The 24,321-nt window shown below is 35.8% G+C and overlaps 1 protein-coding gene across 1 annotated transcript in view; it reads left to right on the top strand.

Annotated features, from left to right (window-relative positions):
• The window catches only part of LOC137249091 (protein tweety), a 295,423-nt gene extending 272,331 nt beyond the window's left edge, over nt 1–23,092 (top strand). Inside the window, 4 exon segments of the mRNA XM_067780266.1 lie at nt 5,044–5,162; nt 7,366–7,638; nt 8,006–8,500; nt 15,814–23,092. Of these exon segments, the coding sequence (XP_067636367.1) occupies nt 5,044–5,162; nt 7,366–7,638; nt 8,006–8,500; nt 15,814–18,529 (3,603 nt within the window). The 3' untranslated portion in view covers nt 18,530–23,092.
• The last annotated feature ends 1,229 nt before the right edge of the window (nt 23,093–24,321 follow it).

Genomic DNA, 24,321 nt, shown 5'->3' on the forward strand with positions numbered 1-24,321 from the left:
AAGTAACATACTGCAAGTATTTTCTTACTAGAGTTAGGACGCATAGGGGGATGATAGTTTAGACAGTTTTTCATGCGGCATATATTATATTCACAGTGGAAAATGTTCAATCATAACCCCTAGTCAGTGATATAAGCTCCCGCAACCCCTCTGTTCGCATGTATTTATCCAATATTAGCCGCCGCCGCAGTTCGATACAATAAAATCAAGGCCATTTCTTTTGCTTTACTATCCCTTCTTACCATTGTCAATCCCTATCCCTGTCCCTGTCCTTATTTCTAGCACTAACCCTATCGCTATCACTTTTCGTATCCCTATCACTATCCGTATTTCTATAACTCTCACTATCCCCTATCTCTATCCTCATCTCTATCCCTATTTCTATGGAGTTAGATGTAACAATCTATTTCTTAAGCATATCAATTGCCCCCCATCGTTCACCAGGTTCATTCCTAGGAGGTTTTAAGAAATTGTGCTTTTGAGAAAACTCAAGTTTTATACTTAAACTGAGCGGATTTGCAATGGCTGTTTAACCGAAAATCTCGTAGGTGATTTTTTTAGAGAGCTGAAAGCAAAGTTCGCAAATTCTTTAGAAGTCCTATGAAAATGAATCGCCTTTGAAGAACTTGTGCAAAAAAGATAGAATAAATGCACCCATCAGAGACCTGTAATTTCTTAGACGTGCACCGGTGGACACTTTGTTCATTGCTCTGTAACATTTCTACTTTAGAGGCTTTGATGCCATCACAATGAGACTCTCTCAACAGCTAACCATCTTCAGAGTCACATCCTTTGAAGGCAATCTCTACAACGTAACTTAAAAAATTTATCTGATGATGCTTTACTAGAAAGGTAATTAATTCTACCTCTCTCAACTCCCTCTTCCTCCCACCATCCTTCCGCTCATAATGAACCATTTATGCGCTGCCATTGAGGCAATACAAAAATATGCGTTCATTTGGCAAAACCACAAATGGAACCGTTTAATTTACCACTTTTGATTAACTTCATCAGCTTGAAAACGTGCTATTGTTGATTGCAGGCGCCGGTACATGGCTGCACATAACTAAAGCTGGATGAAGCCGCAAGATGCGTACGAATGTTGCATATAAAGCAAAAGAAGCTTGAAATAAAGTCAGAGCACACAGCAAGCAAACGCAGCAATTCAAGCATAAATTGTATATCTTTTGCAAAAGACATGCAGCGGGTGAGTGAGAGTAGAAAAGTGCTGTGCAAAAAGTTGTAAATTTGTTGCGTTTACAAACGTCAAAGCGTAGTCTTTACATTTGCTGCCCTACACCCGCGTCGAATCAGAGCATGCCATGAGCCCCTCAGGCATTTCTACTCATTTCAGCTTCCGCTTACTTCTCGCTTTTGTATCTTGCGGGTTTTACATGTTTCTCAATTTTTTTCTTTTTTTTGTTACATTCACCAGCCTTACGACTTAATTCTCTAAACTGTGCGACGTGCTTAGTTTTATGCAGTTGACATTTTTACTGCAACAAATTCATACGAACGACACATTTATGCATGCATACATAGCTTACTACTGCGAAATGCATCTCTGTATATGAAAAATATTGCAGTCGCATCGTGAATGCTCAGCGGTGCCTTATTGCGTTCAAACAAACATCACCATGTTGGTATTGGGATTACGTTCAGAAGACGGCGCAGAACGTAGGAGTTGGCATTCGAGTGGTGATGCTGTTTGATGTTGAAGGAATTGACTTTGGCGTTGGGTATGAGAATGGAGTTGTCGACAATGTGGCGCGTTACAAATAAACGAAAAAATAGATTGCATATTTTTGTGCGCAACTGAAGCATTTGCAGGCAGTGAAGTAGAAAATTTCATATCCTGAGCAGTATTTATTAGTTTAAAAAAACGTAAAATACCTATAACAGTCCAAATGATTACGATAATAATCAGGACCGGAATTGTTTCTGAAATTGCACCAAAATAGTTTCAAAATTATTCTTCAAATAATGCGGCGGAAGTTTCATGAAGTAATCTTAAAATGTATCGAAATGGTCGCAAAATGGTCCAAAACTGTACGATACATTTCCATCCCCTACAAAGTTGTATTAAAGTCCGTTTAATCAAAGTCTGCATTTATGCATGGACAAATGTGGCACTTAGCTCTATATAAGGTGATATGTACGTGCACTCCTCCCCTCTCTTAAGTGAATAGTGTCCACTTTTAATCCAATGAGCAGGTATGGAAAACCACATCCGCACTTGTGCGATTATGTTTATAAGCTTCGCTTTTGCTGACTCCTAAAATAAATGACTAACCGTATCTGGCCAGACGAATCTCGCAGAAGAGTTAGTTTCTGCCAATCTTTTGCTTTGTTAACTGAAGTCCAACGTGATCAAGAGCAGACTACAGATCGAACCATGTCCGATGCGCATAGCCGATATGTTGCTATATCCGAATATGCTTATTTTAAAATAACTGTGGGCGATCGAAAAAGAGGTCACGCTTTTACCAAATCACCTTGATCGCAAGACTTTTGTTGGCAGCCACAGTAAATGTTGAATTCCATCGCGTAATCAATGGCGTAGAGTGCCGATTTGAAGATCGGCTTAGCTTGAGTTCCTGCCATGGTAAAGTTAGGTTGAACAGGCTGGTCCTGTGAGGACCTACCATAGACTGAATGAGTAATTAATGTTGCTAGAAGCTTGCTCAACGACCAATCTGAAAAATCACATCAGAAATCAGGACCTTTGCTATAAAATAACTCTGTCCTCTTGGCAAATACTAGAAGCTTTCTAGGATCTACGTTACATGCTGCTTCTAGATCTGATCTTCCTTATACCTGAAATATTAGCCTGGTAAGCGTAGGTCACAAGCACAAAATTTCCTACATCTGCTATCACTAGCTAGACCTAATTTGAAAGCGTATGACACCAGAAGGCAGTGTCCAGTCGGAATACTCGTCATGAGCCTGAATGTTCTCTTTTATGTGATAAGAGTAACTTTGTTAGTCTACGGTTGTAAGACGTGCATATGATCTTCGACACTTTGCAACCCCGCGTGCTGAGTTCCACGCCTTTTCTTCTTGGTCGCTTATTTGTAGCACACGCTTTCTTTTCATCCTGCCCACTCTGATTGGAACGCCCACGGAACAACTTTCCTGAGCTAGGTTAGCTAGCAGACCCTGCTCCTTGCATTACTTTAAGCCATTGGTGTACACGTATATCGCCGCTTTCTTTTTTGCCTGGCGCTCGAGTACACGGCCAAAAAAACCCGTAACCTTCCCTTTACTTGCTACATCTTCAGACAAATCCTTTACGTTTCTTGCCTTTTATACCTTTCATGAACATGAAATGGTATATTAACTTTGGTCCGATGTTTGTAACGTTGAGAGATATAGAAGATAGACTCACCATTAAGATTACCGAATTGATCAGGGCGACGAACTGAGTTGATATAGCCATGTCCGTCTGTTCGTCCGTCTGTCTGTTTGAACGCAAACTAGTCCCTCAAATTTTGAGATATCTCAATGAAATTTGGCACAAAGATGTATTTTTGTATTATATTAGACATTTGTCGGATCCGATGGGATCGGACCACTATAACATATATCTCCCATACAACCGATCGTTCAGATAAGACGATTTTAGTCATTCCCGCCGCAATTTAGAAAGTATAAACGTTAAACTCGGTGATATATATTCTAATATATCACAGAAGATATCCTGAAAAAATCATTTTGATTGGAGCTATATATAGTTATATCCCATACAACCGATCGTTCAGATGGAAAGATTTTTGGCCATTTCTCCCGTAATTCAGAAAGTAGAAACGTGAAACTCGGTGATATATATTTTAATATATCATAGATTTTTAAAAAAAATCACTTTGATCGGAGCTATATATAGTATATATCCCATACAACCGATCGTTCAGATAGAAACATTTTTGGTCATTTCTCCCTTAGTTTCGAATATAAAAACGTGAAACTTGGTGATATATTCTAATATATCATAGAAGATTTCCTGTAAAAATCATTTTGATCGGAGCTATATATAATATATATCCCATACAACCGATCGTTCAGATAAGGGGTTTTTTTTCCATTTTGTATTTTATATTTATCTTAAAAATCGTTTAGGTATGTACATCTGGCCACTATATATTTCTTATATTATACATCCGATTATGTGGAGATTACGAACGGGATAAGATTATTGTTCAGCCCCATTCATGAAAGGTATGAAGTCTTCGGCACAGCCGAAGACAGTCCCATCCTTACTTGTTCGCATTACTTTTTGCTTCTTAAATTGTAAATGGTTTACGAGTAAAATCTATAATCCATGCTGTTTTAATAAAAGTAAAAATTGCAAAGGAAATAGGGAAACAGAAAACTGCTAAAAAGGCAAAAAAAATAAAAAAAACAAAAACAGAACATTAAGGGCGAATATCGCAGAGGGAATACTTTAAGGGTTAAGTTACACCATATGGACTTTCACTTGTGTGTGTTTATGTGTGTGTGTGTTGCTTATAGACTATGCATTTGTCGTATGAACGGTATGGGTGTGTGTACTAACGGAAATGGACAAGTTCGAGTTATGGCTTTAGAAATGTTGCCAACTACAAAACTGGAAATTAATTTAAAATTTATTTATACGTATGTGAATAATTTCAAAATCAAAAGGGAGTCGATACTCTGTAGGAATGAGTAATGAGACGATTTATATGCTCAAAACTACTTATAACCCTAAAGTTCTCTGAAACCTCTTACAGGTAGATGTTTTGGCGTAATACTTTCTGTGGAGGCTTCGTAAAAAGTAGTTTCAGGCAATTTTCCAACAAAAGAATATGGTTTTAAAGAGTTCACCTTTTGTGAAAATGGTTTAAGTCTTATCGTAGAGAATTTTTTTTTAATTTTTCTTTTTTTTTTTTTTCTTTTTGATTTTTGTTTTTGTTTTATAACTGATCTCATAACACGTATAAAAAATCACGCCCACTCTTCAAATTTTCTTTGAAATGTGATATTTTAATATTTTTTTTTCTCTTCCACTTCTCACTCTCTTTACAGCGCAGTCCATATGTTTATTTTCTCAATTGCGGCACATTGCGTAATCGCTTCATATTACGTTTGAATGAGTCACGAGATCTGGTGGAACGAGCGCGCGAGTCAATTTATTTAATACAACGGTAAGTTTACAAAAGCCGCAGCTGAAATCCCAAAAATTTTAACGATGAATGACGGGACTTAGTGTTGAAAAAGGGTTCGGTCTCTTTGTAGAAAACTTATTTGAGAATTCAAGATTCGATTCGAGCTCAAGGTCAAAACAATCATTTTTATAATAAAAATATTAATAAAATTTATTGCTCCTTTATCAATAGGTCTATTAAACAAACACAACTTTAAACTTATTTAGTTTGACTGAAGAGGCCACTCTTACTTAATCTTACAATACCCAGAAGTTTATAGAAATTTCCATCAACACCCACAATTTTGTGATATTAATCAAAACTAGTCTGCTTCCAGTTTGGTCTGTGAAACTTAACAAATTTTAGATCCGTAAAATGGACAATCCCCTTAACTTTAACGCTTTACAACACGTAGCTATGTTTTGTGGTGCGTATTCCTTAGTTGAAAAGGTTACCGATCGGCTAGACCCGCGCTGACACCGTGCCTCTTAGAACCCAAACTTACTGGGCAAACACTCGGCCAAAGACGTTTACCAACCGGCACATCTCTTCAAAACGAAAGGGGAGCATTTTCGCAACTATCGAAACAACAGCTAACTATTTAAGCTGTAAGCCTGCTTTAACCGAACTATACAACGCAGGTGCCAGCTCAGTACCGATTTTAAGCGCCAGCTTGCTTTTCGACTAGGTCTAGATTGACCATAACTGAAAGCTAACAGACATTTCCCATTACAATACCATGCACTCATTCGCACCATTTAAAAAAAAATTTAGTTTAAAGTGGAGCTCGAACTGATATCGTGCTGAAGGTACCTTGCATCAAGCTATTTCGCAGTAAGTCACTCTATACGTTCCATATTTATACCAAATGGGAACGAACTACGACCATTTTCCGATGATATGGCAAATCCAAGATTTATACTATCCGTCTTCAAGAACATAGTATCCCCAGACCCCTCCTGATGCAAACAAAATAGGCTTTTATGGAGTTATATCATCGTCTTCAATGTTTTTTTACTGATTCCATGTTAGTCCCAAAATAGTGCGGACCATGTATCAAGGATATCCTCATTTATACCAGACTGACATTAATTAATTTGCTTGATTCCCTGATTAGCAACACAGTTTCCAAAATAGATTGGAAGTGACAGTAGACTTATCTGCGAGTGATACAGCACTCATGCCTGATTTAGATAAAAGTTCATTCTGGACTTGAACTAGCAACATTTCAATCGGCATTGAAACGTTCATTTAACTTGACTGAAGTAGGAGTTTGGATTTATCTGAATCGTACTCGAATTGGCAAGTCTGGCTACCTGGAAATGTTCTTATTTTGATCCCAAAAGGCGGCAACGTTTCCTGGGTTTTTGTATGCGAATACAAAAAGATGATCCGGTCCAGGAGGATTCCTATCGGAAGGCGCTAATAAGAACAACAGGAAAGGAAGGTGGTCGCCACTCAGCTGGAGGTAGCAGTAAGAAAACGATTTAAGTTTTCCTGTTGTAGGCTTCTGACGCCAGCTCATCCAACGAAGAAGCTACTGTCGCAATTTTTTTGGACGGTCTAAGCCGTGTTTTTGGCGTCCGCCGTGGTGTGTTGGTAGCGCGTTCTCCGCCTACCACACCGAAGATCCTGGCTCACGCCTCGGGCAACGCAACATCAAAATTCTAGAAACAATTTTTTTTTTTTCAATTAGAAGAAAATTTGCCTCATCGACAGTGATATGGCAAGTACTCCGAGTGTATCTCTGCCATGAAAAGCTCTCAGTGAAAACTCATCTGCCTTGCAGATGCCGTTCAGTGTCGGTATAAAACAAGTAAGTCCCCTTCCGCCAATTTGCAGAAAAAATTTAAAAAAGAAGCACGACGCAAATTGGAAGAGTAGCTCGGCCTAAAATCTCTTCAAAGGTTATCGCGCCTTACATTTTTTTCTAAGCCGTTTGAATAGTTAAGCGCCAAATAAATAAGTAAGAAGTTCCCTTTCGACAAATTGTTGGAAAATAAAAAGACATTTTGCCAAAGATATTATTTGAGAATTACAATAATAAACAAAGATCTTTATCCAAGTTTTTAATAAATTCTTATCACTTTTGTTCTCTCTGTTCTCTGTCTTTCTTTTTTTATTTTTCACTTTTTTATCCTCTCACACCTCTGTATCCGTTTTACGTTCTTTTATATATTTTCTCTTTTCTGAACAATTTCAGCATGAGCCAGGAAACATATCCACGCATCGATGTACACAAAACGCTCGAAGCCATGGAGAATGATCTCGAAGAGACAAAACGCAATTTGACCGTACTCTCAGCGACGCTCGATCGACGCGCTATCGATCGTCATTATGCAGATGCTTTACGTGGTCTTTGTGGTGGCGGTCTACTCGGCTTGAGCCTGATGATGGTCGCTGGATTACTGACCTCATTTCTGCTTACCATTTTGGTATACGCAGATTCGCATGCTTGGATCTATTTGAGCAAACGGTAAGTTGGTTATTCTCAATACCGAGTGCGTGTAGCAATAAGCGAAACACTTCGGCATTATTTTGCACGCATGTGTACTTATTTATACTAATGACATGATTTTTCTTCTTCTACTTTCACGCTCTTTCTCTATTTTATAAACTGTCACTAATATTGCTTTTTACTCTTTCGCCTTTGTGTATTTCTTTTACGTGTTCATGTTCTCTCTATCTCTCTCTAAATATTATACATGCTGCTCTTTTTACACAATACATTTCTTTTCCCTTCTATCTTTCTCACGCAAAATTTTTTCTTTATTTCTATCTCTTTTTGCGTGTGCTTTCTTCTCTCTTGTTTTTTGTGCGTGTGTCTTTTTATCGCTCTTTAGGCCCAGCTCCCTGGATATTGACAAATCTGAAACCACGCCGCTTTTCCCATCGAATGCACCAAGTGCGAGCATTTCACCTACCGCACCTCTGCATACGGGCACAATTAATCGCACTTTACCGCACCATCAGCAAGCGGCAGCGTCGCATGGCGGCATTGGTAGCAGCGGTACACTTGGTTCGCATCGTAATGGCACAGCCGGAATAAGAACAGGGTTCGTCGCAACATCATCATCACCTACAACTACAACTACCAAAACCACCACACTACATTACAGCAACAATCATCCACATAGAACTAATGCTAGCGCAGGCATTGGTGGTGTTGGCAACACTGGCACTGGCAACGGCATAGGCATGAGCATGAACATGTCCCTGGGTGGGCATAGCCTCGCTTCGGGCGTAATAAGCGGTCGTCTAATGGCTGGCGGCAGTGTCAGTGGTAAAGCATCACCATCGCCACCGCCGGGTTATGATGTTGTGGTGCATGGCACAAGGCATGGCTATTATTAATTTTTTTATTTCATTCATTTTCTATAATTTTTTTCATATTTTTTTTTTCACTTTACTTATTTACTTAGTTCATTATTTACACTCATATGCGCTCTAATCCCCTTGAATAAAATTTATTATGCATTGCAATTTTTGTTTAATTAAATTTATTTAGCAACTATATTTCCTTGTCGCGCTATGTGTAATTATGTTTTTATGGGATTTACATAGACTTTTTTGCAGTGGAATTAGTTTGCAATTTTTTTCATTGTGACGCAAATGTTGCAATAATGCATACGACATTCTAAATTATTGAATCTTAAAATGTTGCAAGTATTGTTTTCTTTTTAATTTTTTTTTGCAATTTGTTATTGAATAGTTGCAGGGTGGTCCCTAGACCTTTTAAAACAAAAAATATTTTTTTTTAATGAAAAGCTTAATATTTATTCCTTTTTTTTTTTTGTTTCATTAAAATTTACAATTAAATTTTTTCCTCCTATTTTTTATTAAGACTTTAGTTAGATTTTTTTTAACAATCGTATCTAAAATTTTTCCGTGACTCATTAAACTTTTTATTGGATAATTGCAGGGTGGTCCCCAGACTTTTTAATGCAAGGTTGATTTTTTTAGTTAGTAAAAGTTTGTATTTTATACCTTTCATGAGCATGAAATGGTATATTAACTTTGGTCCGATGTTTGTAACGTTGAGAAATATAGAAGATAGACTCACCATTAAGTATACCGAATTAATCAGGGCGACGAACTGAGTTGATATAGCCATGTCCGTCTGTTCGTCCGTCTGTCTGTTTGAACGCAAACTAGTCCTTCAAAGATATCTCAATGAAATTTGGCACAAGGATGTATTTTTGTATTATATTAGACATTTGTCGGATATATCATAGAAGATATCCTGAAAAAATCACTTTGATCGGAGCTATATATAGTATATCCCATACAACCGATCGTTCATATAGAAAGATTTTTGGCAATTTTTCCCTTAATTTCCAATATAAAAACGTTAAACTTGGTGATATTTATTCTAATATATCATACAAGATTTCCTGTAAAAATCATTTCGATCGGAGCTATATATAATATATATCCCATACAACCGATCGTTCAGATAGAAAGATTCTTGGCCATTTCTCCCTTAGTTTCCAATATAAAAACGTGAAACTTGGTGATATATATTCTAACAAATCACACAAGATTTCCTGTAAAAATCATTTCGATAGGAGCTATATATAATATATATCCCATACAACCGATCGTTCAGATAGAAAGATTCTTGGCAATTTCTCCCTTAGTTTCCAATATAAAAACGTGAAACTTGGTGATATATATTCTAACAAATCACACAAGATTTCCTGTAAAAATCATTTCGATAGGAGCTATATATAATATATATCCCATACAACCGATCGTTCAGATAGAAAGATTTTTGACCATTTCTCCCTTAGTTTCCAATATAAAAACGTGAAACTTGGTGATATATATTCTAATAAATCATACAAGATTTCCTGTAAAAATCATTTCGATCGAAGCTATATATAATATATATCCCATACAACCGATCGTTCAGATAGAAAGATTCTTGGCCATTTCTCCCTTAATTTCCAATATAAAAACGTTAAACTTGGTGATATTTATTTTAATATATCATAGAAGATGTCATGAAAAAATCATTTCGATCGGAGCTATATATAATATATATCCCATACAACCGATCGTTCAGATAGAAAGATTTTTGGCCATTTCTCCCTTAATTTAGAAAGTATATACGTGAAACTCGGTGATATATATTTTAATATATCATAGAAGATTTTCTGAAAAAATCACTTTGATCGGAGCTATATACAGTATATATCCCACACTACCGATCGTTCAGATAGAAAGATTTTTGGCAATTTTTCCCTTAATTTCCAATATAAAAACGTTAAACTTGGTGATATTTATTCTAATATATCATAGATGGCATGAAAAAATCATTTCGATCGGAGCTATATATAATATATATCCCATACAACCGATCGTTCAGATAGAAAGATTCTTAGCCATTTCTCCCTTATCTTCCAATATAAAAACGTTAAACTTAGTGATATTTATTCTAATATATCATAGAAGATGTCATGAAAAAATCATTTCGATCGGAGCTATATAAAACATATATCCCATACAACCGATCGTTCAGATAGAAAGATTTTTGGCCATTTCTCCCTTAGTTTCCGATATAAAAACGTGAAACTTGGTGATGTTTATTCTAATATATCATAGAAGATTTCCTGTAAAAATCATTTTGATCGGAGCTATACATAATATATATCCCATACAACCGATCGTTCAGATAGAAAGATTTTTGGCCATTTCTCCCTTAAATTCCAATATAAAAACGTGAAACTTGGTGATATTTATTTTAATATATCATAGAAGATGTCAAGAAAAAATCATTTCGATCGGAGCTATATATAATATATATCCCATACAACCGATCGTTCAGATAGAAAGATTCTTGGCCATTTCTTCCTTAATTTCCAATATAAAAACGTTAAACTTGGTGATATTTATTTTAATATATCATAGAAGATGCCATGAAAAAATCATTTCGATCGGAGCTATATATAATATATATCCCATACAACCGATCGTTCCGATAGAAAGATTTTTGGCCATTTCTCCCTTAGTTTCCAATATAAAAACGTGAAACTTGGTGATATATATTCTAATAAATCATACAAGATTTCCTGTAAAAATCATTTCGATCGAAGCTATATATAATATATATCCCATACAACCGATCGTTCAGATAGAAAGATTCTTGGCCATTTCTCCCTTAATTTCCAATATAAAAACGTTAAACTTGGTGATATTTATTTTAATATATCATAGAAGATGTCATGAAAAAATCATTTCGATCGGAGCTATATATAATATATATCCCATACAACCGATCGTTCAGATAGAAAAATTCTTGGCCATTTCTCCCTTAATTTAGAAAGTATAAACGTAAAACTCGGTGATATATATTTCAATATATCATAGAAGATTTTCTGAAAAAATCACTTTGATCGGAGCTATATATAATATATATCCCATACAACCGATCGTTCAGATAGAAAGATTCTTGGCCATTTCTTCCTTAATTTCCAATATAAAAACGTTAAACTTGGTGATATTTATTCTAATATATCATAGATGTCATGAAAAAATCATTTCGATCGGAGCTATATATAATATATATCCCATACAACCGATCGTTCAGATAGAAAGATTCTTAGCCATTTCTCCCTTATCTTCCAATATAAAAACGTTAAACTTAGTGATATTTATTCTAATATATCATAGAAGATGTCATGAAAAAATCATTTCGATCGGAGCTATATAAAACATATATCCCATACAACCGATCGTTCATATAGAAAGATTTTTGGCCATTTCTCCCTTAGTTTCCAATATAAAAACGTGAAACTTGGTGATGTTTATTCTAATATATCATAGAAGATTTCCTGTAAAAATCATTTTGATCGGAGCTATATATAATATATATCCCACACAACCGATCGTTCAGATAAGGGGGTTTTTTGCCATTTTTTATTTTATATTTATCTTAAAAATCGTTTAGGCATGTAGTACATCTGGTCACTATATATTTCTTATCTTATACATCCGATTATTTGTAGATTACGAACGGGATAAGATTATTATTCAGCCGAAGACAGTCCCGTCCTTACTTGTTTTCTTTAAAAAAAATTCTAGTTGCTAAAGAAAATTTTTCCAGCTAATTTTAATCAATAATTAATAAACATTTTTTTATTAAATGTGTATGAAGTTTCTTTATATACTCATTTTTATCGAGAATTTAGTGATTTTTTATTCGCAATCGTGTTTGAGTTTGTTCCGTGATTTACTAAACTTTATAAGACTTCGTTCATCTTGTATACATTTCTTCGAAACCATTGTTTATCAAATCTTTTTTTTTTTTCTTAAATTTTATGCAAAAATTTTCAACTTAAGAGATTTGATTCGAGCTCAAGGCCAGAACAATATTATTTTTTATAATGATAATTATCGTTTTTTTTTTTAATTTCTCTATAATTGAAATATTGTATTTTGTTTTTGGAATAGTAAGTAGAAAATTTTTCAGACAACCCGCCATAGCTGCACAGATAGATCCATTTAGAAGGGTGCTAAGCCTTCATCATTAGTACGCTTTAAAGCTTCTATAATTCGAATTTTAAATGGAAATATAATCTTAAAGCGCTTTATAGACTTTTTTATTTTTCATTAATAAAGGGGTTATATTTTTTAAATTTTTTTAAATTTGAAACTTTCTCTAATTTTTTTTATTTTTTTTTGGAATTTTTAAGCGTGTAATTTAATTTACACTCCAACTCTCACTCCCACTGCCGCTCCCACTCCCACTCTAACTCCCACTTCTACCCCACTCTCACTACAATACCGCTTTTTCAATCTTTGAATTTCTTTTGTTTTTATATACTGTTGAAAGTTAGCAACAAATAAGATTTTTCAAATAATTAAATAAAGTTAAGAACTCTGTTTTCACTCAAGTTTGTAAACATTTTCGAATTGATTAATTTAAATTTCTCTTTTCAAGGTTCTTAGAAGTAGAAAAACGTTTTAATTTTGACAGAAGTTGGAAATTATTCTGAAAATTTTAAATTATTTAAAAAATTTTTAATTACTTCCAAACTTTAAGCTTTTAATTTTTTTTTCGTAATTTTATGATTAGTGAGCATGGTCTGATAAAATAAATAATTTAAACATATCGAAGTTTTGTTAAATAAATTTTTTGTTTCATTTATCCGCCTAAATTTAAAAATTTCTGCTTTCTTCGAAAATCACTTGCAAATAAAATTTTTATTTTGATTTTACATGTCACCAATAAAAATTTCATTATAAAACACAAATACCTTCTTTATAAAATTTTTCAGTAACAAACCAATTTAATATTAAATATTTCATCACATTTTCCGAATAGTTAGTTTAATTTTTGCTCAAAGTACATTAAAAATTTCCATTCTAATGCGATTCTGCGATTTTTAATTTTTTATTTTTTTCCTGTTAAATACAAATATGCATTATTTATTTATATTTACAAAATTGCGGTATGCAACATTATAAATTACAAAATTTGTTGCATTTACTAGTTGTGTAGTGTGATTATTTTAAATTAAATGTGCATAAGTAAATTGTTGCATTGGCATTGCGAAATCTATAAAACAGGTGCAAATAATGCAACACTGCAAGACCTACTTGGCGTATACGTAACCTTTTTTCGGTCATATAAACAAGAATAAAATTACTCATACGCCGTGGTGTATTTTCGCTGAATTGGTAATTTGAAGCTCAAAAGAATATTTTTGCAGTTTTATGTATATAAATATTTGCTTTAAATTAGTAAAACCAAATTTAAAGCTAGAAAATCTAGAAAATGTATACGAATAGTAATTAATTAGTGATTGTTAGGAGTTTTTATAAGTTAAAAGTTTGATTTTTAATTCTAACAACTTTTTCTTATAACGTTTATGCGGTTAAAATTGTATATAATATGCGTGCATTATTTAAAAAAAAATCACTTATCCGAACACCCAAACAAACAAAGAGTCGAGCGCAAATCTCGCCAACTTCATAATTATTATACTTTGAGCGTTATCTGTGCTATCCGAAATATCCATCTTTCACGGATAACTAAACCGTTTATGTATTTGCACATACATATGTATTGACACTTTATTTGTTGGCTATCGAAAACCAGAAGTGGACAACAGTAAAAATTCTTTTATTTTGTAAAATTTCCAGTTTTGCGTCGCCAATACTATTCTAGTTATCCGTATGGCTCGGATAAATGAAATTTGTATGTTATGTATGCGGGTCCATTATTATTGCGATTTTAAGTTTATTAGCTGACAAAAGCAAGTCGCGGATAATGCTTAAAATTAGTTTTATTTCCGCATTTCTTTAAATGTCTTTAAATATAAAGACTTATTGGGGCACCCAAACAACTAAATAGTCGAGCGCAAATCTCGCCAATCTGGGTAATTAGAATTATCCGTCTTTCACGGATGAATAAACTGTGTTGTTTTTATATATTTTCATATATGTATTGACACTTTAAGCTGATTGATGATAAAATCAGAAGCGGATGATATATGATAATGCTATTCTAGATATCCGAGTTGTCAGTATTTTCTCGGATAGATTAAATTTGTATGTTGTATATCATACCGATGTTTCTGAGTTAAAGCGCCGGGCAAAGCCACATTAAAAGTTTAGAAATAAGTTTTTGCAATTAGCAAAATATTTTTATACCCAGGGTCGCCCCTCGACAAAGATATGGCAAGTACTCCGAGCGTATCTCTGTCATGAAAAGAGTCTCAGTGAAAACTTATCTGCCTTTCAGATGCCGTTCGGAGTAGGACCCGTCGCCTCAATTTGTAGGAAAAATAGGGGCACGACGCAAATTGGAAAAGAAATTCGGCCTCAAATCTGTTCGGAGGTTATCGCGCCTTACATTTATTTATTTATCCGGCAATGTGGATAGTTTATATTTTGTTTATTTCGGTATAAAATATTATTTTTTTTAATAGAGTGCAATAAATTATCGTGATTATTCAAATCGCACGGATAATTACTATGTTGCTACATTTTGAACTACTTTTTTATATAGTCATGGAAATTGATTTATCCGGCTTATCCGAGCTATGCGGATAACTTTTATTTCGCTTATTTGGGTATGGAATAATTTAGTTATATTATTAGTATTTCGAAAAAAAAATCTTTTGTAAATGTTATCCATATTATCCAAGTTAGATGCTTAAAAATATTTTTAAAAATTACACAGTGAGTTAAATTCAAACTTTAATTAAAAAAAAAAATACATAATTTTGCACATACTTATGTTTTACATATCGACCGCTGAGTGGAATAAAACTCTACTTATGTCGGCTGCCGTTCTGAAAACGCCCTATCTCAGAAAACTTATGAAAAACGCCCTTCTGCTAATTCAATACTTTTTGACATTGGATAAAGCGTCGAGAAAAAAATCGGGGATAGGCGTGATTCAATCGAGTACTGAGAAGCGGTTTTTTTGAACTGGTAATCGAAGGTGAGTAATATTCCACTCAGCCGTCAATATGCCATATTTATGTTATTTACTTATCTACTAATTACTATTTTCATCAAAACTACACAAGCATACACTTAATATAAAGCCTTCTTTTAAGCATTTCTGACTCTCTCCTAAATGCTTCCATCCTTTCTCTTTCTCTAACTCTTGTTTTCACTTCCACATTTCTCACAGATCTGGCCATCACACACTCGGTCGACTGCCATCGCATCATCAGCAAAATTCGTCAGGCTATCTCAGCGGTCCGAACAATGGTAAATATGCTACGCTCAGCAAACAATGTAAGACTCTCGAATCAAGCGACTTTTACTGAGAATCGCTTGCCTGCAGCACAAATGCAGGCATCAGCAACACCAACATACTCGGCAGCAGCGGCAACGCCAGCACTCACTTCAAACAGCAACAACACAACAACTCATTAAAGAATATGTTCACTTCAGCCACATTACCACGCTCGGCTGGCTCGTCCATACGTTCCGTACTCTCTGCACAAGCCGTCCATCGTTCGACAGGCAACGGCTTAGATCGTGAAGACGATCGTGACCCACGTGATGTCACCAATAATAGCTTCAATCGTTTCGATCCCAAATACATTAGTATCGGACCGAAGGCGGTACGCGGCAATAACAATTTGAATATTGTCGCTGCTGCTACGGCAAATAAGTGCGCCACGCTACGCCATGTCGGCCGTTATGGCGGCTCGTTGAAGGGCGCCAGTCCTTCGCCCAATCTGCGCAGCGCCAAGACACCCTCCATTGCAACTGTTTCGAAAGATTACTGCCAGCAGCCGGACTGCATACCACAAACGTATTCAACTGAAGTGCTTGTGCCACATCAGTCACATCAACCACAACAGCCGCCACCACCACCAGCACCTTTGCCACCACCAAAGCCGCGTACAACAAACACATTTACCGAGATACCGGGCACCACTGGTGTAGGCAGCTCATATGCCAAAGAGCAACAGCAAATTATGTTGCAACAACAACAGCTGCAACAATTCCAGCAACAACAGCAACAGCAACAACAGCAGCAGCAACAGCATCAGCTGCAGCTACAGCAACAGCAGCAACAACTCGCTGCGTTGCAAGCTGTACAGCAGCAGCAACATCAGGTGCAGGCACAAATGCAAATACAGCAGCAGCAACAGCAACAACAGCAGCCCACGCTGCACCAGCAGCTGCATCAGCATCACCCGCCCACAACGCACATACTGCCACCGTCTGCTGTTTATAGCATTGAAACGTCGGGCTATCAACCACAGACGACGCAACAACAACAACATCAGCAGCAGCAGTCGGTGCAGGCCCAACATTTGTTGACTGCACAGCAACAACAACAACCAACAGCTGCACCACGAGAACCACCACGACCACCTCCACAACGCTCGTTAAATCCTGCTTCGATAGTCAATCAACCGCTACCGGAGATTCCGCAACAGGCGCAGCAATCCAAGATCTCACCACAACCTTTATGCGCGGCCAATCTTAATCAATATCGCTCACTACAACGACCACAAACGCAAAAAATTCAGTTGACCATCGCTGCTATGCCTTCGCAGCAACACCAGCAGCCTCCCTCATTACCGCCAAAAAAGAAGACTTCGCGCGAAATCAGCACATCGACCGCCAGCAGCTCGATAAATGCCAATCACTTACAAATCCTACCGCCAAAGTCGGCTAGTCTGCGGCAACAACAATCCGCCAGCAGTGCCTACAGTTACGAACGTGAACGGGAACGCGCTGAACGACACGAGCGTCCTAGACGTTCCGAGACGCTTGATAACGCCCGCACAACGAGCAGCGGAACTAGGTCTATGGGTTACATTGAACAGCAATCCGGTAGCGGCAGTGGCGTGAAAAAGCAACATTCTTATGATTCTTATACGCTTCAGCAGCAGCAAGGGCAGCGTCACGCAGCTGCCACTACACCCAATAATAATTATCATGGTGCGATTAGCAGTAAACATGATCAGCAGCAGCAAGAACAACAACGACAACAACAGTATTTGATGGAGGCGCAACAGCAACAACTTTACTATCGTTCATTGAAACGCGGTGGGTCGCATGCCAACAACGATTTATATTCTGTAACAGAGTTGTAGGAGTGTGCCTGCTGCGGGGGCGGCGTGGATGTTGTGCGACGTACGACAACGTGTCCCACAACAGCTGCGCTACCAACCGCAGCAGCTGCCGGTACTCAAACTTCAGCACCACCACCACCCCCCGTACCATTACCCCCGAAGAAGCATCGTTCCTCAACGAGTGTAAGCACCACAACGATGTCGGCGCGCGAAACTCAGCCTACGACTACGACGACAGCTACAAAGGCAGGCGCTATCGCATCGGCGGCGACCACAATGACGTGTGACGAACATGAATATGATGAATATTGTCCCGATCAATATGATGTCTATCATCATCACGGTTCAATAACACATATACAACCACGTGAACGAGAACGAGAAAGGGAACGTGAGCGCGAACGTGAACGTGAACGCGAATCACATCACCGTCACAGTTCATCGCGTGCCATTGCAGCTGCGTCAGCATTGAAACAGCAACGCGCCGCCACATTCGATGTAGCCGATTCGCGTGACTATGAGCTGCAACGCTTAGGCAATCGACGCTCTCAACAGCAACAGCTATTGCGCGAACAGCAATTGCAACTGGCAGCGAATGGTGGTGGTAAATTCCGTAGTGTTGAACATCGAGGCGAACGTACACACGATCGTGAACGTTCACGCAGTGATCAACGCATTGCTACCTATGCATGCGACGATACAGCGCTTTGCGGTAGCAGCGCAGCTAGTTATCAACAACATTTAGCTAATGGCGGTGTGGCACAATCGAACAGGCAACAGCGGCGCGAAAAAACTTTTAAAGTATGATTTTTAGAGACGTCATAAAAATATTCGCCTCCCTCTGCGGAATCGTACGGAAAGCACGCAAAAGCAGCGGCAGCATACAGTTGGTAAATCAATATGTGGCAGTCCGGCGGCACAATTGACGGCAGTTGATCTGCCGCAATGACGGCGTGTACTTGTGCGTTTAGCGGAGGGCAGTGCGGCAGCAGCGCGGCGGATTTATATAATAATAATTACCTATAAACTTCCTCAGCATCCTATGAAGTATACCTTCACACCCTTTCACCCCATCAGCCAAATGAACGAACGGAAAAGCGCGTCAACGTAAGCGGCTTAGCCTCAATTTTCTTTTGTTGCCTTCTATTAGTGAATTATTTGCGAAAATCGGCAGTAAAAGCGAATAATAAATAAGTGTGTATTAACAGTATTTTGTGAACTATGTACCTAAGTATGTAGTATGTATGTAAAACTGTAATTGTGTTTCAATTAGTGTTGTTGTTGTGTAGTTTTCGCTTAGAATTGTGTTATTAGAAGCTGAACAAGTAAGATTATGTAGTAAATTTGTGTGTGAATGTTCTGAATTTTTTAAATTGTGTCAAAATGTAATTAAGATTTAGAAATAGTATATTATTCGAAGGTGTTAAATATATAAAAAGTTGGAAAGTTGGTATTAAGCAAAATATTTTGAATTTTTTGTATGACGGAAGCGTGAAGTTTTGTTAAAAAAAATTTTGTATGTTGATAAAGAAATATTTGAACTTTTTTCAAATTATTTTGTTACAAAAAAAATCATTATGCGTGACCCGGCTTAAGAAAAGGTGGCTTATGACTCAAAAAAAAAAGAAAACTACTAAGAAACTGAAGAAATGCATTGATTTTCTTTAACAGCTGTTTCTCGCAATTTTTTTTTTTTTTTAGTCATAAGCCACCTTTTCATAGGCCGGTCACATGCGTTTACCCTGCAAAAATCGTTGGATCATGTGGTCCATTGGAGTACTTACCATTATACTCCACTGTAATGCAGCAATGGACCAACTCATGTTTCTACTATTAAGCCGATCATTGCTCGTTTTTAACGATTGTAATCACTACACGATGTTTATTGGGCTGTGGGTACTCCATGGATTACTCTGATGTTATGCGGAGGTGGAGTATATGGTCCAGTCCTAGGACATCGCAATGTTAATTGGACCATATCTTTTGTATGAATTGTGGTTAATATTGGAGTACTCGGTTGGTCCATAGCGAGTACTCCATACATGCATGCATGGAGTACTCGCGATTTTTGCAGGGTAATCTTGGTTGAGGTTATGTTTGCTCCTGTGAGATGCTTTACTAATAACGGCCATTCTAGAGCCTAGCGACCCAAGCGTTTATATAGATCTAACATTAGCTTTCCCCTTAAGCTTCACTCTCTTGTTTCAGTTCATAGCGGAACTATACAAGGTATAAATAAACACTCCATGTACTTTGGTTTTATAGCAAACTCGTACTGTGCCGGAAGTTGAAGTGGCAAATCGTGTTCAAAAAGGTACCAATCAGCTGATTTCCGGCCGTCACCTGTATAGTTCCGCCATGTTTCAGTTTAAACGCTTATTTAGTGCAATTACGTTTTGTGTGCGATATCTAATTTGCTTTAGTTGGCAATAAATATTATACGACATAAACTTACCAAAATCGCCAAAAAGCTGCATTGTTCGCAATTGAATAAACAGAAATGAGTCTTACATTGCAAAATGTATATATGTATGTAGTATTTCGGCTCCAACTTAAAAGAAAAGCTGTGTGCCTATAATGCTTGCCTCTTCTTGCACTCAAATTGGCAACGTACCGCTATTATTTCATAAAAACTTACATTTCCTTTTTATGTTTATACGTTTCTATAAAGATCACTGCGAATAATTCTAACTTACATTAATTTTTACAAATATTTCTTCACACTGCACTTCTGGGTTTATTAAAGGCAAAATTCACAACGAAAAACACTTTAACTTGGAACAAACACAACTTACTGAAGTTAAGCTCTGAACACAATCTTCATGCAAGCGCCAAACACAATTTCGACTTACGCAATGGACACAACATTCGTTTAAAACCAAACCACATGTATAGCAGTTTTTTTGCCTGTAGCGCTTTGCTGATGCTTGATTATTTTTAAAAACAAAATAACTTTACAGAAATTACTTTAAAATACAAATAAAACTTTATAAAATGTATTCAGTTTATTATAACTGCCTGTTAATTCTGGCGTGGTGTGGTGGTAGCGTGCTCGCCTAACCACACCGAAAGTCCTCGGTTCCACGCTCGGGAAAAGCAAAATCCTTAGAAAATAGTTGTTTCAATTAGAAACAATTTTTATAAGCAAGGTCGCCCTCGGCAGTAATTTGTCAACCAAGCCGAGTGTATTTTTGTCATGAAAAGCTTTCAGCGAAAGTTCATCTGATTGCGATGTCGCGTGCCTCCAATTTGTAGGAAAAATTAAAAAAATATCACGATGCAAATTGGGAGCGAGCTCATTCTTAATTTGTTTGGATGTATATCGCGCCTTATATTTATTTATTTGTATATGTATAATTCAACATTTTTTTTTTTCTAATAACTTTCGCGCTTCCGTCTTCAGTCTTCAGCTGTTACTCATAAATACTACACACCTGCTATATATTTTTAATGCAAATAAACACCAAAAACATAACACACGCTCAAAACTACATAATTTCAATATGCATTGGTAACTTTTTAAGCCCACTTTTTGAAAGAAAAGAGAGTTTTCCAGACTAAAAAAGTGCTATAGATATGTCAAAATAATAATCTTGCGTTGTTGCGTTAATGATATCAAAACCTCTTGTACCTACATATGTTCCCCTGCCTTATATTGTTGAGTGTTGCCATTTGTATGCATTTGTAATTTATTAGTTTTTTTTATTTACTTTAGTTTAAATATATATATAAATTATTTTAAACAATATATTTATTATGATGTGAAAAATATATAGTTATGTGGTAAGTTAAAATAAATATGATTTAAGTGATTTCGAAAAATACTTGTAGTTATTTTAGTAAAAAATATTAATTGACTGTAATATAATATTGAAAATTTAATTTCATGAACATGCTTTTTGATTTGCTTTGAACATTTTGAAAAGTAACAATTTTTTCATAAGTAATGTTGAAGAACGTCACATTGTTCATGCTTTTTCTTTAAACTAGCAAGAGAGTGTTTGCATCAAGTGAAAATTAAAAGATGATTCTAAAGATAATAACTGCTTTTACGGTATAACGAAGGGCTCGCCTTTCTATTTGCAAGGTACATCGAATGTTGAGAGGAATATGTATCACCCTATCTCAGAATTTTATTAGCTGTGTTCGTGTAAAAATCCAGCCGAAATTTATACAGCACCAAGGTTTCTCTGAATTTTTACGTATTTACTCTTACAATAATCTTGCGACACAAAAACGTCCTATGTATGAAGTCAATGCGTTTTAGCATTAGATGGGGCGTGGGGATTTTTCAAACGAGTCCCGAGAGCATTTTCGAACTGGCAGCTGCGATAAGGCAAGTTTTTTTTATAAATTTTCCATGGGAAACTATTTCAAACATAATAATTAAATGCTAATGACCAAGAAACTTTCAAATTTTGTTCTCTCCCGCCTAAAAACAGCCTAAATTACGTTCTTTTTCAAATTAAGATAGTCAAATAAAAGACTTTTAAGCAAACACTTTCCAAAGCGAATTAAAACCTCACAAGCATGCCAAACAAAATAGTTATTTTCTTGCGCTCTCTTAGAATGTAATCATACCTCACTTTTGATTTAAATTATTATTATTAAATCCAAAGTGAATATGCAAAGTAAAATTTTTATGACGTCAATAAACAAAATAGTAGACTTCAAATCAAATTACAAAGAATGTAAAAAGTAGCAATAAAAAAGTTGTTCGTGTAACATAGAATAATATGGAAGCATAATAAGAAGTATAAATACTCAACGGTAAATTTATGAAATGAAATAGAAAAGAGTAAACAAAACTTCTAACAAAAAGAAAAACAAAATGTACTAAACATTTAACGATTAGAAAAACTCAAACTAAACTGAAAAAGCATATGCGAGTTAAGGGTTTCCTTCAAGATAAAACCAAAAGGGCTATAAATCGTTAATATTTAAGTGAAGAGAGTTATCTTTTCAAAATCCAGCTAACTCGCATTGCATTACAATGTATCTAATATAAATAGGTATTTAATGAGTAGTGAAATTTTTTTAACTCAAAAACCATATTCAGGTCTATGATTGCATTTAAAAATTAATATATATTTAATAAAGTGTAGCTTAAAAAATGATAAATTAAATTAAAATATCTATTAAAAATCGTAGTGGTGACTTTGTAGAATAACAAAATTAAGGAAGGAGTTTAGAAGTGCGCAAACTTCTTATTAAAAGGGCCAACTTGGTTACTTCTATGCGCCTTTGTTTGTGTAAAAAAACGAGTAGGTATACATGTAAATATTTTTAGTAGTTAAAAGTTGTACTATATTCGAATTTAATGATTTCAATATTATTTTTATTGAATAAAAATAAATAAAACAAAAAAAAGCGACTGCATATTTTAACTCGGCTAGAGACGACGAATTAAGTAGCGTTTTGCGCCAAATGGTGAATGCTGTTAAAAACAAGTAATAAACGTAATTTATTTTAACGCGTTTTATTAGATGTAATATACATACGTTTGATAATATATTCAGTTAGAATTGGCAATAAGGCTTAACTCCTTCAGGAATCGAAAGAGTAAAACAAAAATATTTCAAATGAAAATGAAAAAGATAAACTAAATAAAACGTACAGCAAAAAATTTAAGTGTTAAATATTATCAGATAACCTCAAATTCAAATCAGAATTCATTTTGAACGCAAGAAAGTATTCGATTAGAAATTATAACGGTGGGAATGAACTAAAGGTGCAACGTATGTATGTAGCTTTCAGATTCTGACACAGTAACGAGCTGACTATGGTGATTGCCCAATATAAAAGCAAAACGTCAGACTAAAAACTTTGGCTCGCACTTTTGAAGCTAAAATAAATGTGCAGTAGATCAATGTAGCTACTTTACCACAATTGTGGAAGATCTACCACATGTTTGTTATAGGTATTTCTCTTTCTAACTTACCCACCAACTTTTATGAAAATCTACCACAATTTTATTTGCTAACATGTTTAAATCAGAAATTTTCAAAATAGACTATTTTCTTCAACAAGCATTTCTATATTATTTTTAGTCACCCAAAATTATTTTGAGGACAAACTCTTTATATTGAAATTTCTGGGGTACCTACAATGAAAATTGGAACGAAATCTTCTTTTAACAGATCTACCACGGTATTTCCTTAAAATGTGCCATCAAATTGGTTTTGGAAGTGGTAGCACAGTAGTGGATCAGCATGCAGACCTGCAAGCTTTGCTGCCAAAAAAACTACCAAGCAAAGTTGCCATTGTCATAACGGCTTAGGCCGGGTTTTTCTGTGCGAGTTTAAGCTCCAGTTGAAGTTGACTAGAGCTTAACCTCGCCATTTTGTTCGATAACATAAAATTTTGCTGCTCATATCAGCTTAAGCGGCCGAAGTAGCAGTGTTTAAACTCGCACTGAATAACCGGACCTTAGTCATAACCATGTTTTCACTTAACCATATCTATTTGCATCGGTTATTGGAGCCTTCACTGAAAAAATTTGATAATTTCTTAAAAGAGAAGAAAATTAAAAGAAATTACTAACAAATTGCACAAATAACATATCCAAAACAAAAAAATTATATATAAAAAGTTAACAG

This window comes from Eurosta solidaginis, chromosome 4, assembly GCF_040869045.1.
Source record: "Eurosta solidaginis isolate ZX-2024a chromosome 4, ASM4086904v1, whole genome shotgun sequence".
Classification (NCBI taxonomy): Eukaryota; Metazoa; Arthropoda; class Insecta; order Diptera; family Tephritidae; genus Eurosta; species Eurosta solidaginis.